The 13,031-nt window shown below is 36.0% G+C and overlaps 1 protein-coding gene across 4 annotated transcripts in view; it reads right to left on the bottom strand.

Annotated features, from left to right (window-relative positions):
* Positions 1-254: 254 nt before the first annotated feature.
* The window catches only part of tango2 (transport and golgi organization 2 homolog (Drosophila)), a 29,171-nt gene continuing 16,394 nt past the window's right edge, over positions 255-13,031 (bottom strand). For 3 of the 4 annotated variants that reach the window (XM_048187201.1, XM_048187199.1, XM_048187200.1), the window contains 5 exons: positions 11,889-12,003; positions 4,799-4,866; positions 4,466-4,616; positions 2,057-2,161; positions 255-1,913 (listed from right to left, as the gene is read on the bottom strand). In XM_048187201.1, the coding sequence (XP_048043158.1) occupies positions 1,793-1,913; positions 2,057-2,161; positions 4,466-4,616; positions 4,799-4,866; positions 11,889-12,003 (560 nt within the window). In that variant the 3' untranslated portion in view covers positions 255-1,792. The remainder of the gene's footprint in view (positions 1,914-2,056; positions 2,162-4,465; positions 4,617-4,798; positions 4,867-11,888; positions 12,004-13,031) is intronic. The other variant, XM_048187203.1, reaches the window with a different exon arrangement.

Raw genomic sequence — 13,031 nt, 5'->3', positions numbered from 1 at the left:
TGAAGGAACTGAACTAACTTAGATGAAATCTGAAAATAGTAAGAATGCACAGGATGAAGGAAATATGATTCTGACCTAAAACTTTAATGATCTAAAATAATTTATTTTAAAATATTTGGGTTGTAAAAGTGTGTTATTGGACTACATACAATTTCAATGGCTTTCCTTCTTTGTTCTCATGGTTCTCATTCATTTTGTGTGTAATGATGAAAGACATTTTCCTTGATTAAATAATTGAAGACAATTTTCACAAATAAAATTATTTGTTGGATTTTAATTTAGGATCAGCTTCACCATCCGGGCATAAAAATGTTACATGTCCCTAGATGGCAGCAGACCTCAATCAGTCACATCCCTACATTAGATGACAGATGCAATAGCTAATACAACACGCTTGTTTTTATGTTGTGCAGTAACTCGCATCTCTATTAAGGAGAACTGTAAATGCTTTATTCTTGACACACATGAAGACAAGAGAAACTAACACAGGTCACTGCACTGAGCAGAATACCAGAGCTCCCACACTTGATTTCAGTTACCTTGGTAGTAAAATGTTGTTGCAGTTCAGACAAGATAACGGTGTCTGGCTAAAATGTATCTGTTTTTCACTAACTGAAGAGACAAAACACACACAGAGACACATACGGATGGGGACACACACACACACACACACACACACACACACACACACACACACACACACACAAATCAGGGACTAGTTTTGAACGGTACTTGCGGCCTAATCTAGGGCAAGTAAAGTAGCATATTATCAGATTCAGACAAGGAGGCATGTGGACGCAACTGTCATTTAAAAGCTGAATACTAAATTTCAGGCACACCGTTATCAACTAAAGACGTGACATTAAATGACATGTTCATATCGGATTCCTGACAGCTGACATAAAACGCATTGATGCGTTGATCTTAAAATTCAGATAACATTAATAAAGCAGCAATGGAAATATCAAACCATACAGACTTCAAAATTTGAACACTTACAAAGTTAAATCAAAATGGTTTCATTTAGTATCACAAAAAATGTCATTTAAATTTAAAAAGAATCTGTTTTAAACTAATGATCGAAAATGCTGTTTAATGTTTAAAAAAAATAAAACTTTTTTTTGGCAGTAGCTTTCAGTGTGTTCCTGAGTTAAAGTTATTACAGTGGATCACTACCGCACCGAATAGCAAGCAAATTTTACATTGTGCAAGATTATGAAACGCTTTATTTTCTTGTGTTCATAATGATTGTGATGGACACAATTTTTCTTTGGCAGTAGACATCTTGCTCATCAAACGATTCTGTCCAACAGCATTTCATGCCAATGATAGTTTGTGATAAAATGGGATTCAGTGGATAAATAACACTTTCACATTCTTTATACTTATCTACTTCTATAATCATTAACAAATGGGGAGAGAATCACATGCACTCAAAATCACACCTCACGAGTAGATCCAGACGGAATATGCGGACCTTTGTGCACTGATTTGAGGGAAAATCTGTGGAATTCTGTGGATGGACTTTAAATATTGTAAACTGTATGGAAATCTGAGGTCTGTGGTCGTAACTTCCGTGTGAGCCATCGGTTATTGAGCTAAATTAGAAAGAAAAAAGGGAAAGTGCAATCAAGCTTCCTCTCAGAACAGAGCTGTAGTAATAATTAACAGCTTTCCTGTTTCAACAGGAAAGTCTTGATGTTCATATCGGTAGAAACAGTGGTGCTGCATGGCTTGAGCTGGATAAAGGCACAGCGTGAGGGGCTTCTTCCCTTGGCCTGGCATCTGGCCCTCATTCTTGCAGTTTGAAGTGGAAGCTATTTGTGCTCCACTGGGTGGTGTCACAATTTAGCATGGTGCGCTCTGTAAAGCTCACGTTTCCCTCTCGGTCGATGAGGATAACTGTATTGGTCCTGTGATGTAAAGACACAAATACGACACTGGTTAAACATCAGAACTGAGCAGGGTGACACTCAACCAGTTCATGCTGAACTCTCTATGGAGAGAGAGAGAGAGAGGTGAGAATAAGAAGAGCATAAGAAGAGCATAATGGGACCTTGTGCCGTATCCCGGTGAGCGCACACACACTGCAGACAGGGCTCGGAGCATGGCCTTACTGTAGCCCACACCTTGACTCTCCTGCTCGGGGTCCGGGGTGTTTCTGGAAAAGGAAGAGGTGAGATTCTTATGACTTCTTTTGTGTGCCAAATCATCCTGGTGTTTTGATTGAGATCTGAGTACTTGACATGGTTCCCACACCATGGTTAACTTCAAATTCAAGGACCAATACCCTCAAATTCAAGGACTTAATGTGGGGACACATTTCAAGTGAGAGCAAGGTTAACTTACATCATGTTACCTTGTACAGTTTTCATGTGTCAAATACAACTATGCAAAAAAAAAAAAAAACTTTTTTTTTTTTTTTTCATTTATTTTTGGCCATATGACAGATCTGATATTTTCTATTTGTCGTATTTCTGTTTTGCATAAAACTGAAGAATATATGAGGATATATGAATATGCTTTTAAGTTTTTCTTGCCTCATGGGTTTACATCTGTGAAATGTTGAGGTACCATCGTAGTAGTTTCGTGTGTGTGAACGTCATGGCAACGTACAACACAAAGTACCTCACGCGGGAAACACTTAACGTAACGCGTAAATGCGCTTAACTAACGTAAATCACGAAAGCTAGTATGCACAGGCCACAAAGCGTTGGCAAAATAACACATTAGCGGACCGGAGGGAATAATATGGATTTTTTTTCCAGAACACTTCTTGCACAAAATAAATTAAAGCACTTTCAAGGACCTGTATCTATGCATGTTTATTTTCACAAACTTTCCAGGGCCTTGAAATTTTTTTTTTTCAGATTCACAAACTTTCAAGGACCCGTGGGAACCCTGAATATCTTTATTATATAACAAAAGCTGCAATTATTTGAAAAACAAAAACTAATATTGTGAAATATTATTACAATTTAAAATGGTTTCTATTTGAATATATTTAAAATGTTATTTATTCCTGTGATGGCAAAGCTGCATTATTATGCTTCAGAAATCATTCTAATATGCTGATTTGGTGCTCAAGAAACATTTCTTCTTATTATCAATGTTGAAAAATTACTTAACTCACGCGACGCGCTGTCTGACATCCAGCTTTCTGTGCGCGTGCTTCGGATGTGTGCACTCAGAAAACCAAATATCAGAAGTTTAGACTGATATGGTTTTAAAACACATGCAGATAATAAACTTTCACGATGATGAAGAATTGTGATGTCACGTGAGAGCGACCGCGATAGAGATGATAATCAAAACCGAATAGATGTTTTAGTTTTTGGCAGAGTATCCGGATTAAGGCACGAGCTGTAAAGGCTCCGCCCTCTTCTGGAAAGTGGGGTGGGAAGCAGCAGCTCATTTGCATTTAAAGATATATGCACAAAAACAGCATGTTTTTCCTTCTACTCAAAAATGGGCATTTACAACATGGTATAATAAATGATCTGTGGGATATTTTGAGCTGAAACTTCACATAATTATTCTGGGGACACCAGAGACTTAAATTACATCTTGTAAAAAGGGGCATAATAGGTCCCTATTAATATTTTTGTGGACTGCAATACATTTTTATCAGGTGTCTTTGATGAAGAGAAACTTAAAAGAAGAACAGAATTTATTTCGAATAGAAATCTTTTGTAACATTAAAAATAACTTTACTGTCACTTTTGTTTAATTTAATGCACCCTTGCTGAATCAAAGGATTCATTTCTTAAAAAAACAAAAAAAACAAAAAAACACCTGACCCCTTCTGAACGGAAGTGTGCATTATACATACACTGTATTTCTAATACTACCAATTGTGCAAAGCTTGAAAAATATAAGATCTAAGAACTGACACAGGGCAAGGCTATTTACTTAAATATCTATCATATGGTTTTAAATTTAAATGTTAAATTAATAACCCTTACTGATGAATACATAATTGTTATGAATGCATATAAGTTCATAATGTCTAATCAGATGTCTCTGTTTCATTCTCATAAATGCATCTACATGATCTATAAGGTCATTGCTGGCATGGGAAAGCTACCTGTCTGTCTCTGATAAGTTAAAGTGCTAAAATAAAAAGGAAATGCTTAATGCAACAGTGAAATGCTTAACGTGGATGTCAATCGTGGATTCATCTGAAGGATTGCTTTTTAATATCTAATTTCATTGTGATATGCTGCCTGCATTTACCTTATGAAATAAAAAAGGCTTCAAATATCATGCTGCTGGTGCTTCAAATATTCTATAAAGTAACCATAAAAAAAACATGTTTTGTGTCTCAAGTGCTTCTTGAGGATCAAAAAGGAAGGACGTCGGTTTGATTGTTTAAGAAAGATACAAGTAGATGGAAGATAAAGAGAAACAGAAGAAAAAAGCAAGAGAATAGTGATTTTCCTAATGAAGCAGCATGCACACTTACAGCTCTTCATTATTGAGGATATGGAGCAGTTCTTGCACTAAGCCATCAGAGGGCAGTGTTTTGCTCACTACACTGGTGAACAGTCGTTTGCCATGCTGCAGTTTTCTCCAAGGAGTTTCCAGAAGAGAGTTACTCAACCCATAGATTCCTGCTGAAACAAACACAATCATCCATCACTTCCTGTGAGTTTTGAGACACACCCACCAATCTGGTGCTGAACGAGTGAAAGAGGTCTGTAATGCAGACGGTAGGTGTAACGCTGCAAACAGCAGTGCTTTGTGGAAGACCACTAGTGTCTGAACAACAGAGCGCTAACTGAGGGACTGAACAAACCTGCTTTGAGATGAATGGGCTCTGAATTGCCCTTGTTTCCATAGTAACACAATGTGTCTTCATTGGCCCTGTATTCAACAACATAGTGAGAAAAAAAATGAGTTAGTGCTCACTGCTAAAACACAACCAAACATATTTACAGCTACATTATATAAACATTTTTCACATTTTTTGTTATATATATATATATATATATAAAAATATAAGAGAGAATATATAAAATTGATATAACCATAGAATGAGACAAAGAAAGAGGGATTATAAGATAGAACAGATAGACAGACAGAACAAAAGACAGAAAGATAGATAGAACAATAGATAGAGATTGACAAATAGATAGAACGAGTTAGAACTATTTTATCTGATAGATAAAATGATAGATAGACAGAACGGTAGAACAATTAACAGAATGATAGATAGATATAGTAATATATAAAATGAGACAGACAGATAGAACGATAGAATGATAATAGAATGATAGATAGGATGATAGACAGAATGATAAATAAAATGACAGACAGATAGAATGACAGAATGATAATAAATAGAATGATAGGATGACAGACAGACAGACAGACAGACAGACAGATAGATAGATAGATAGATAGATAGATAGATAGATAGATAGATAGATAGATAGATAGATAGATAGATAGAGATAGAACAATAGAATGTTAAATAGGATGATATAAACATCAATAGACAAAATGACAGACAGACAGACATGGAATTATGCAATTAGTGAATGGATCCTCAATGAAGCTTATTATTCCTGATGGAACTATGGTGATACAGCCATATGTTTCATAGGACAGAATCAAAAATTTATTGGCCCAGGAGACACAGGAGGATGGCTATGAAAGGAGAAATGGCCAATTTAGGGATTTTGAAAGACTTTGAGAGGGACATCAATAATGCTGATGGAACAGTTTGGCAGCGATGGCAAACCACGACGAAGAGAAAGACAGACAGAAAGGAAAGGACTTAAGCCTCAGAACTCTGGAGACTAGAGCCTGTTGTATAAGTACTAAAATAAGTATGCAAAATAAGTATGCAGAATGCTGACTTTCAGTAAAACCACATCTGTTTTAGGAATCTTCAAATGAATGTTTATTAATGGCATTTTGCTGAGCTACATTACTTTCTTTAGGAGGATTAAGTGCACCGAGGAGATGCGATTACAAAGTATATTTTCTCTCTGTATTCAGTTTCATTCATCTACAAGCCCAACATATTTTTATATTATACACTTATTTAGCTAGTTCTGGTCCTGGATGCATATCGGTCAATACCACATTCTAGCAACACTAGAAAAAAAAAAAACACTATATAGTAAAAGCTATGAAACTAAATACCTGTAGCAACTGTATATATTATCTCTTACCTTTATTGTTTAAATATACACAACTCCCCTGTCATGTCATCAGTGTCTATAAAAATAATTTATTTTGACCAAACTACACTGAAACAAACAAAATATCTTTTAATAGTGGCCTTATCTGTCTCCACTAATGCATACATTTCATGGTAAGATGTTAAACACAGGGGCATAACTGCCAAATAGCCTTCAAATTATGCATTAATGAAGAATAATAACTGCTAGAAAACCAACAATCAGCTCTAGTTACAAATTATTTTGGTACTGGAGGCTTTGGTACAGTTGGGACATATGCAGAATATTTTGACTTATATTTTCTTGCAAAATAAACTCAAATAGTGAACTTTTTGTTTACCAGTTTTACTCACTATACCAACGTGATTTTGCTTTGAGATTTGGATCAGACAGACCAAGCATTACATGGCTAAAACTTTTGGTCAGCTAGTCAGCAGACAAAAAAAAAAAAAAAAAAAAAAATGTATGGTTACACACCCATCTATGTTTCAATAATCTAATTTGAACTACAACCATAACAGTAACACTGTTCAACTATACCCATAAATGCCACACATAGTCTTATAATATACAGAAAAAAAATTCAAGTTAAGGTTTAAACATCAATTTAAAGATATATCATGTCATATTACATCATGATTTTTTTAATATTTACTTTTATTTCTTCTCATTTTCTTCCTTATGTCCAGTTGTTAGAATGTTTATAATTTTTAATATTTTATAATTACGTGGTTACTTCTGTGCCTTCAATGTAAATGCCCTACCTGCACATGAAATGAGACAACATATATTGGTGAACTTCAGGTTTGTCTGCTCAAATACAGTTTTTAACAGCTCCATCCTTTGAGGTAGCCTATGTTTTGATCCTGTCAGAATGTATTTCTGGCTTTGCACAATCCATGCTGAAATGTGCAACTCAAACTGGGAAGTGAAATTGGACTAAAATGATCGACGACAGTTACATCAGCTGCTCTTTCCTAAGTTGAGATCTGTCAGAAGGATACAGACAGCCAGCAAGAGCACAAGGTTTGACAGACAGTACCTATTCTACTTCCTCTGTATTACCCTACCGTGATTGAAAAGGCGTTGTTGACATGCAAATGATGCTGGTCACATGTGGATCTGTACAAATGAACTAATCTGCCAGACACCAGAAAGGTGCAGAAGTACAGAACAAGCCATTTTTGCAGTTCCATTTTAGTAAATGGTCTTTTCTCACTGGGGAGGAAGTTCTGAAATTAACAAAATGAACTTTCATCTCCAAAGATTAAGGGAAATTGAATTCCTCATATTATGAGCACTTGAAAAAAATCTACACTACCATTTAAAAGTTTAGGGTCTATAAGATTTTTTTTTTTTTTTTTTTAACAAATATACTTTTATTCAGCAGGAATGCATTAATTTGATCAAAAGTTACATTAAAGTCTTTTACATTTTTACAAAAGAAATCTATTCTAAATAAATGCTGTTCTTATGAACTTTCTATTCATCAAAGAGTCCTGAAAAAATAGCATAGTTTCCAAAAAAAGCATTAAAGGTGCCCAAGAATGCTTTTTCACAAGATGAAGTCTAAGGTGTCCCCTGAATGTGTCTGTGAAGTTTCAGCTCAAAATACCACATAGATTTTTTTAAATTAATTTTTTTAACTGCCTATTTTGGGGCATCATTAACTATGCACTGATTTTTTCAGCGCGCCGCCCCTTTAATTTACGTGCTCCCTGCCACACGAGCTCTCGATTATATTACAGCACATTTACAAAGTTCACACAGCTAATATAACCCTCAAATCTTTACAAGATGTTCGTCATGCATGCTGTATGCATGCTTCGAATTATGGGAGTATAGTATTTATTTTGATGTTTATATTTGATTCTCTATGAGTTTGAGGCTGTGCTCCGTGGCTAACGGCTAATGCTACACTGTTGGAGAGATTTATAAAGAATGAAGTTGTGTTTATGAATTATACAGACTGCAAGTGTTTAAAAATGAAAATAGTGTCGGCTCTCCGTGAATTCAGTAAGAACCGATGGTAACTTTAACCTCATTTAACAGTACATTAGCAACATGCTAATGAAACATTTAGATAGACAATTTACAAATATCACTAAAAATATCATGCTATCATGGATCATGTCAGTTATTATTGCTCCATCTGCCATTTTCGCTGTTGTTCTTGCTTACCTAGTCTGTTGATTCACCTGTGCAGATCCAGACGTTACTGGCTGCCCTTGTCTAATGCCTTTCATAATGTTGGGAACATGGGCTGGCATATGCAAATATTGGGGCGTACACCCCGACTGTTACGTAACAGTCGGTGTTATGTTGAGATCCGCGTGTTTTCCGGAAGTCTTTTAAACAAATGAGATTTACATAAGAAAGAGAAAGCAATGGAGTTTGAAATTCAATGTATGTCTTTTCCATGTACTGAACTCTTGTTATTCAACTATGCCGAGGTAAATTCAAATTTTGAATCTAGGGCACCTTTAAGCAGCACGATTGTTTTCAACATTGATGATAATAAGAAATGGCTCTTGAGTACCAAATCAGCATATTAGAATGATCATGTGACTGGAGTAATGATGCTGAAAATTCAGCTTTGTCATCTCAGAATTAAATTACACTTTTAACAATTTTAATTTGTAATAATATTTCATAATATTGATGTTTTACTGTATTTTGATCAAATAAATGCAGCCATGGTGAGAATAAAAGACTTCTTTCAAAAAAAAAAAAAAAAAAAAAAAAAAAAAAATATCTTACTGACCCCAAAAGAAAGTTGCCTAAGTACAGAACGATCCATGTGAAAGCTGTGAGCAACACTCTCAAAGTGAAGTTTGAATACCAAACCTGATAAAATAAGCAGGGAAGTGTTTCAATAGGCTGAAATATCACATAAAACATATTATCAGTGTTGTCGGTCACATCCCTGTAGAGGAACAAACAAAATCTCTTTATTCTTTTAGAAGGCCGTCTCTATTTACAGAAGACAGCTGTATTGATTTCAGCACATAATACCCATTGTAATTCCTTAGAGTTTATCTGGACATGTATCATTTCGTTCTTTGTGGCTGAGGAAAGAAAGGGATAATATGATAAGCTCAATAATGATCTTGTTTATTAAAAGGGTAAACAAATGAATAACACTCCCCATGGCTATCACTTTCTGTTCCATTTCTGAGTTTGGGAGTCCAAGAGGCGTTTCAATGTATTTTCCGTTTATAAATACAGGCTTTAAGAGACAGACGAATGGACAAATATTATCCCTCCAGCCCCTCGGATGACAGTACGGACTTAAGTAATACATCACTACATTAGGAGACAGTAGAGGTGTGACGAGACAGGTATCTCACGAGACGAGACAAGACTCGAGATTGAGTTCACGAGACGAGACAATATTTCTACACACTATTTTTAAGAAATCCTCAATGGCGAAATACATGACTAGAAAAAATATTCTGCAGGTGTCTTTAAATATTTTTAACTAATTATCTTGTGATGAATGTCATTTCAGTTCTACTTTCTGAGTATGAATGATCATATGCAGTAAAAGACAACAATACTCAAGTACTGTAAAATGTTTTGCCACTAACTCAACTGACTGACTTCTCTTCTGTATGATTTCAGTCTCTTCAGGCCTTACTGTACATGATTTATGAGCTTCTACAACTTTCCACAAACTGATCATAGAAATAAAAACAGTATAAATAAAAATGGTAACACTTTACAATAAGGTCTCATTTATTAACATAAATGTATTAACCAACATCAACTAACAATGAGCAATATATTTGCTACAGTATTTATTTATCTTTATGTTAGTTAATAAAAATAGTCATTCATTGTTAGTTCATGATAGTTCACAGTGCATTTAACTAATGTTAACAAATGAAACCTTATTGTTTGTGATTAATAAGATTAACTGTTATTCATTTTTTATGGTAACACTTTACATTAAGTGCAACCATAATCGCACTCTCTCAATATTCAAAGTGCAAATAAGACCAAATGTTTCTTTTATACAGAGCTAAGAGATGGTTACAACTACACTGCCCAGCCTAAAATAGCGTTCATATTGAGAGATATCTGTATTCATCAGAAATCTCGTTTGAATGCGCCCTCGTGTTTACTTTCACTTTTAGCGATCGCGCGTAACTCTGTAAATATGGAGCGGCGGCAACCGTTACAGACCTGAATTAAATGATTTTTATTTAAATACAAAGCAAAACGACAGTGGAGGCGTAATGTAAACGAAACGGTGACATATTCTTTCCTAATCATCCCAACACTCTGTCATGGCAAGTTGCCATTGGCAACATCACGAGACTACTTTTCGCCTCGACGAGAAATCTCGTCACATGTTAGTCTCGCGAGATATCGTCACACCCCTAGGAGACAGCCTTTCAGCAAGCTAAAGGATGGGGTGATGATGTCTTGCCCCATGTCTCTAGTGCATGGCTAACTGCTGTGATCAGTTTATATGGAAAAATTAAAAGAAATAAGGTGAACAGTTCTCCTTATATGATAATGGTCACAATATAGAGCATCAAAAATATATTAGTAACATTGGATAAAGTTGATTAATTTAAGGACAAGAGAAAAAGACAATCACAGAGTTCGCTGTTTTAGGTACATACTACTATATCTAGCTAAATACACACGGCAGCATCAATTAAATCGCTGCAGGTTGGCAATTTGCTGAGCACTTACTATTCGGCTGTAGTGTCCATCAGGAGACAGGTTACGTGAGCTCAAATGTGTTCACTCTTATTGCTGTCTTATTCTCCTAAGGCTACAAGTTTGCTAATGTAAAATAAGCATAGTCATCCTCTAGACTGAACCGCCAATATGGTATTACACATACAAAAAACATGAATTATTTCAATGAACGTCATTATTTTTGACCTTTAATATGTGGAATCATGAAACCTCATCTTCTTAAATCACCTCAAATCACTATGCTCTGAGAAAGTCACGCTGCTGGAAATACGCCATCTGTTCGGACTAAATTCTAAACAGATTTCTTAAGCTTCGGTATATGGAGAGCAGGTGGTGGCACCAGAGCCTGGTGTCCCTTTCAAAGAGTCCAGAGATTAGACAGTATCATCACTGGCATGCCATCCTCATAACAAATTATAAAGAAAGTGAGATTATTAAAGAGAGGCACTTCACTCAGAAATTTTAGAGTTACTTCTAAACAGGCTTGATGTGTGATGTCAGCACCAAGTGGTTATAATTAGTGATGAGTGGTTTTAATTAGTGAACTGACAGCTGTGAGGTACATGACTTAATTGGATTTAACTGAAATATTCTGTAAGAATTTGTCACATTATCATTTTTTTTTATCATTTACACATTATCATAACTTTTCTTTACAACAGTAGGAACAAAAGTAATTCAGGTTTTATTTAACAGCATTCTGTTTAGATATAACAATGAACAAGCTGATTTTAAACAAGACTGTATAATGAAATATCTAATTTAAGTAATCTTTTTAAATAGGAGTTTGCTGTACTATGTAAACTTAATTATGGCTGTATTTTCCACCAAAAACCTTAAATATAACAAGTTCAGCTCAGAAAAACAAAACTTTAAGGAAATCGCTAACAGTAAACCATTTAAGATTCAGTACAAGTTTTCATCACTTAAGAGGTTATGTATACAAAAAGAACCAAACAAGATTTGCCATCCACCACTTACCTGAAGTCAGCAGTGAGAAGATTGAAGCCATTATATAAATGAGCTTCTGAAGACACTTTACGGAGGTACGCAAAACTGTCCAGGTTATCCGTCAAATAGTTGGACACCAGGAAACCTGAGTTAAAAAAGATAAATGAAGACAAGCATGTATCAATAATACAACCATTGATTTGTGAAAGATAAGGAATCAGTTGAGAACTGCTTGTAGAGCTAATTTAATTTCGTCTGCTGAAATATGTGCATAAAATGTTTTTGATTTTTGTCAGATTTTGAGAACTAATTGCTGAAGTTCCTCCTCACACTTAACCTCAACCTGGCTCCTGACACAACACACACTCCTCCACAGGTCACCTTTCGGCGTAACCTATGTTCACTCTCACCCTCCTGCCTATCATCTAACAGTGCTACTGATGCTCTTTGCTCCACTCTAACAGATTGTTTAGACAACTTTTGTCTCCTTTTATCCAGGCCAGCCTGAGTCACTCCCTCGCTATCTGATGTTCTCCACGAGCATCGTTCTAAGCTCGGGGCAGCAGAGAGGAAGTGATGCAAATCGAAAGATCCCACTGACCTTAGTTTGAATCAGTCACTTCTCTCTTCCTTCTCTGAAAATGTCTCCACTGCTAAAACAACGCTCTACCACAACTTGCGGCCAATTCTCCACTCCACAAACAACCACGTCACACCGCTCCGCTTCGCTCACATGCTCTGTTGCTAAGACACTTGAGAGAGTTGTGTTTAACCAAGTCTCTACCTTTCTCACACAGAACAACCTCCTGGACAACAACCAGTCAGGCTCAACCGAGACTGCCTTGTTCTCGGTTTTTGAAGCTCTGAGACTGGCAAGAGCGGCTTGCAAATCATCAGTACTCATCTTGCTGGATCTGTCTGCTGCTTTTGACACGGTTAACCACCAGATCCTCCTGTCAACCCTCATAACAATGGGCATCTCAGGAACCAAATTCCAGTGGTTGAAGTCATACCTCTCAAGTTGGTTCTTCTTGGAGGGGTGAGGAGTCTAAGTCACAACATTTAGCTACTGGGGTGCCTCAGGGCTTAGTGCTTGGACCACTTCTCTTCTTCATCTACATGACATCACTAGGATCTGTCATTCAGAAACATGGCTTTTCCTATCACTGCTAT

The sequence above is a fragment of the Megalobrama amblycephala genome, linkage group LG4 (genome assembly GCF_018812025.1).
Source record: "Megalobrama amblycephala isolate DHTTF-2021 linkage group LG4, ASM1881202v1, whole genome shotgun sequence".
Lineage (NCBI taxonomy): Eukaryota > Metazoa > Chordata > Actinopteri > Cypriniformes > Xenocyprididae > Megalobrama > Megalobrama amblycephala.
This window is presented reverse-complemented; position numbering and strand designations above follow the sequence as displayed.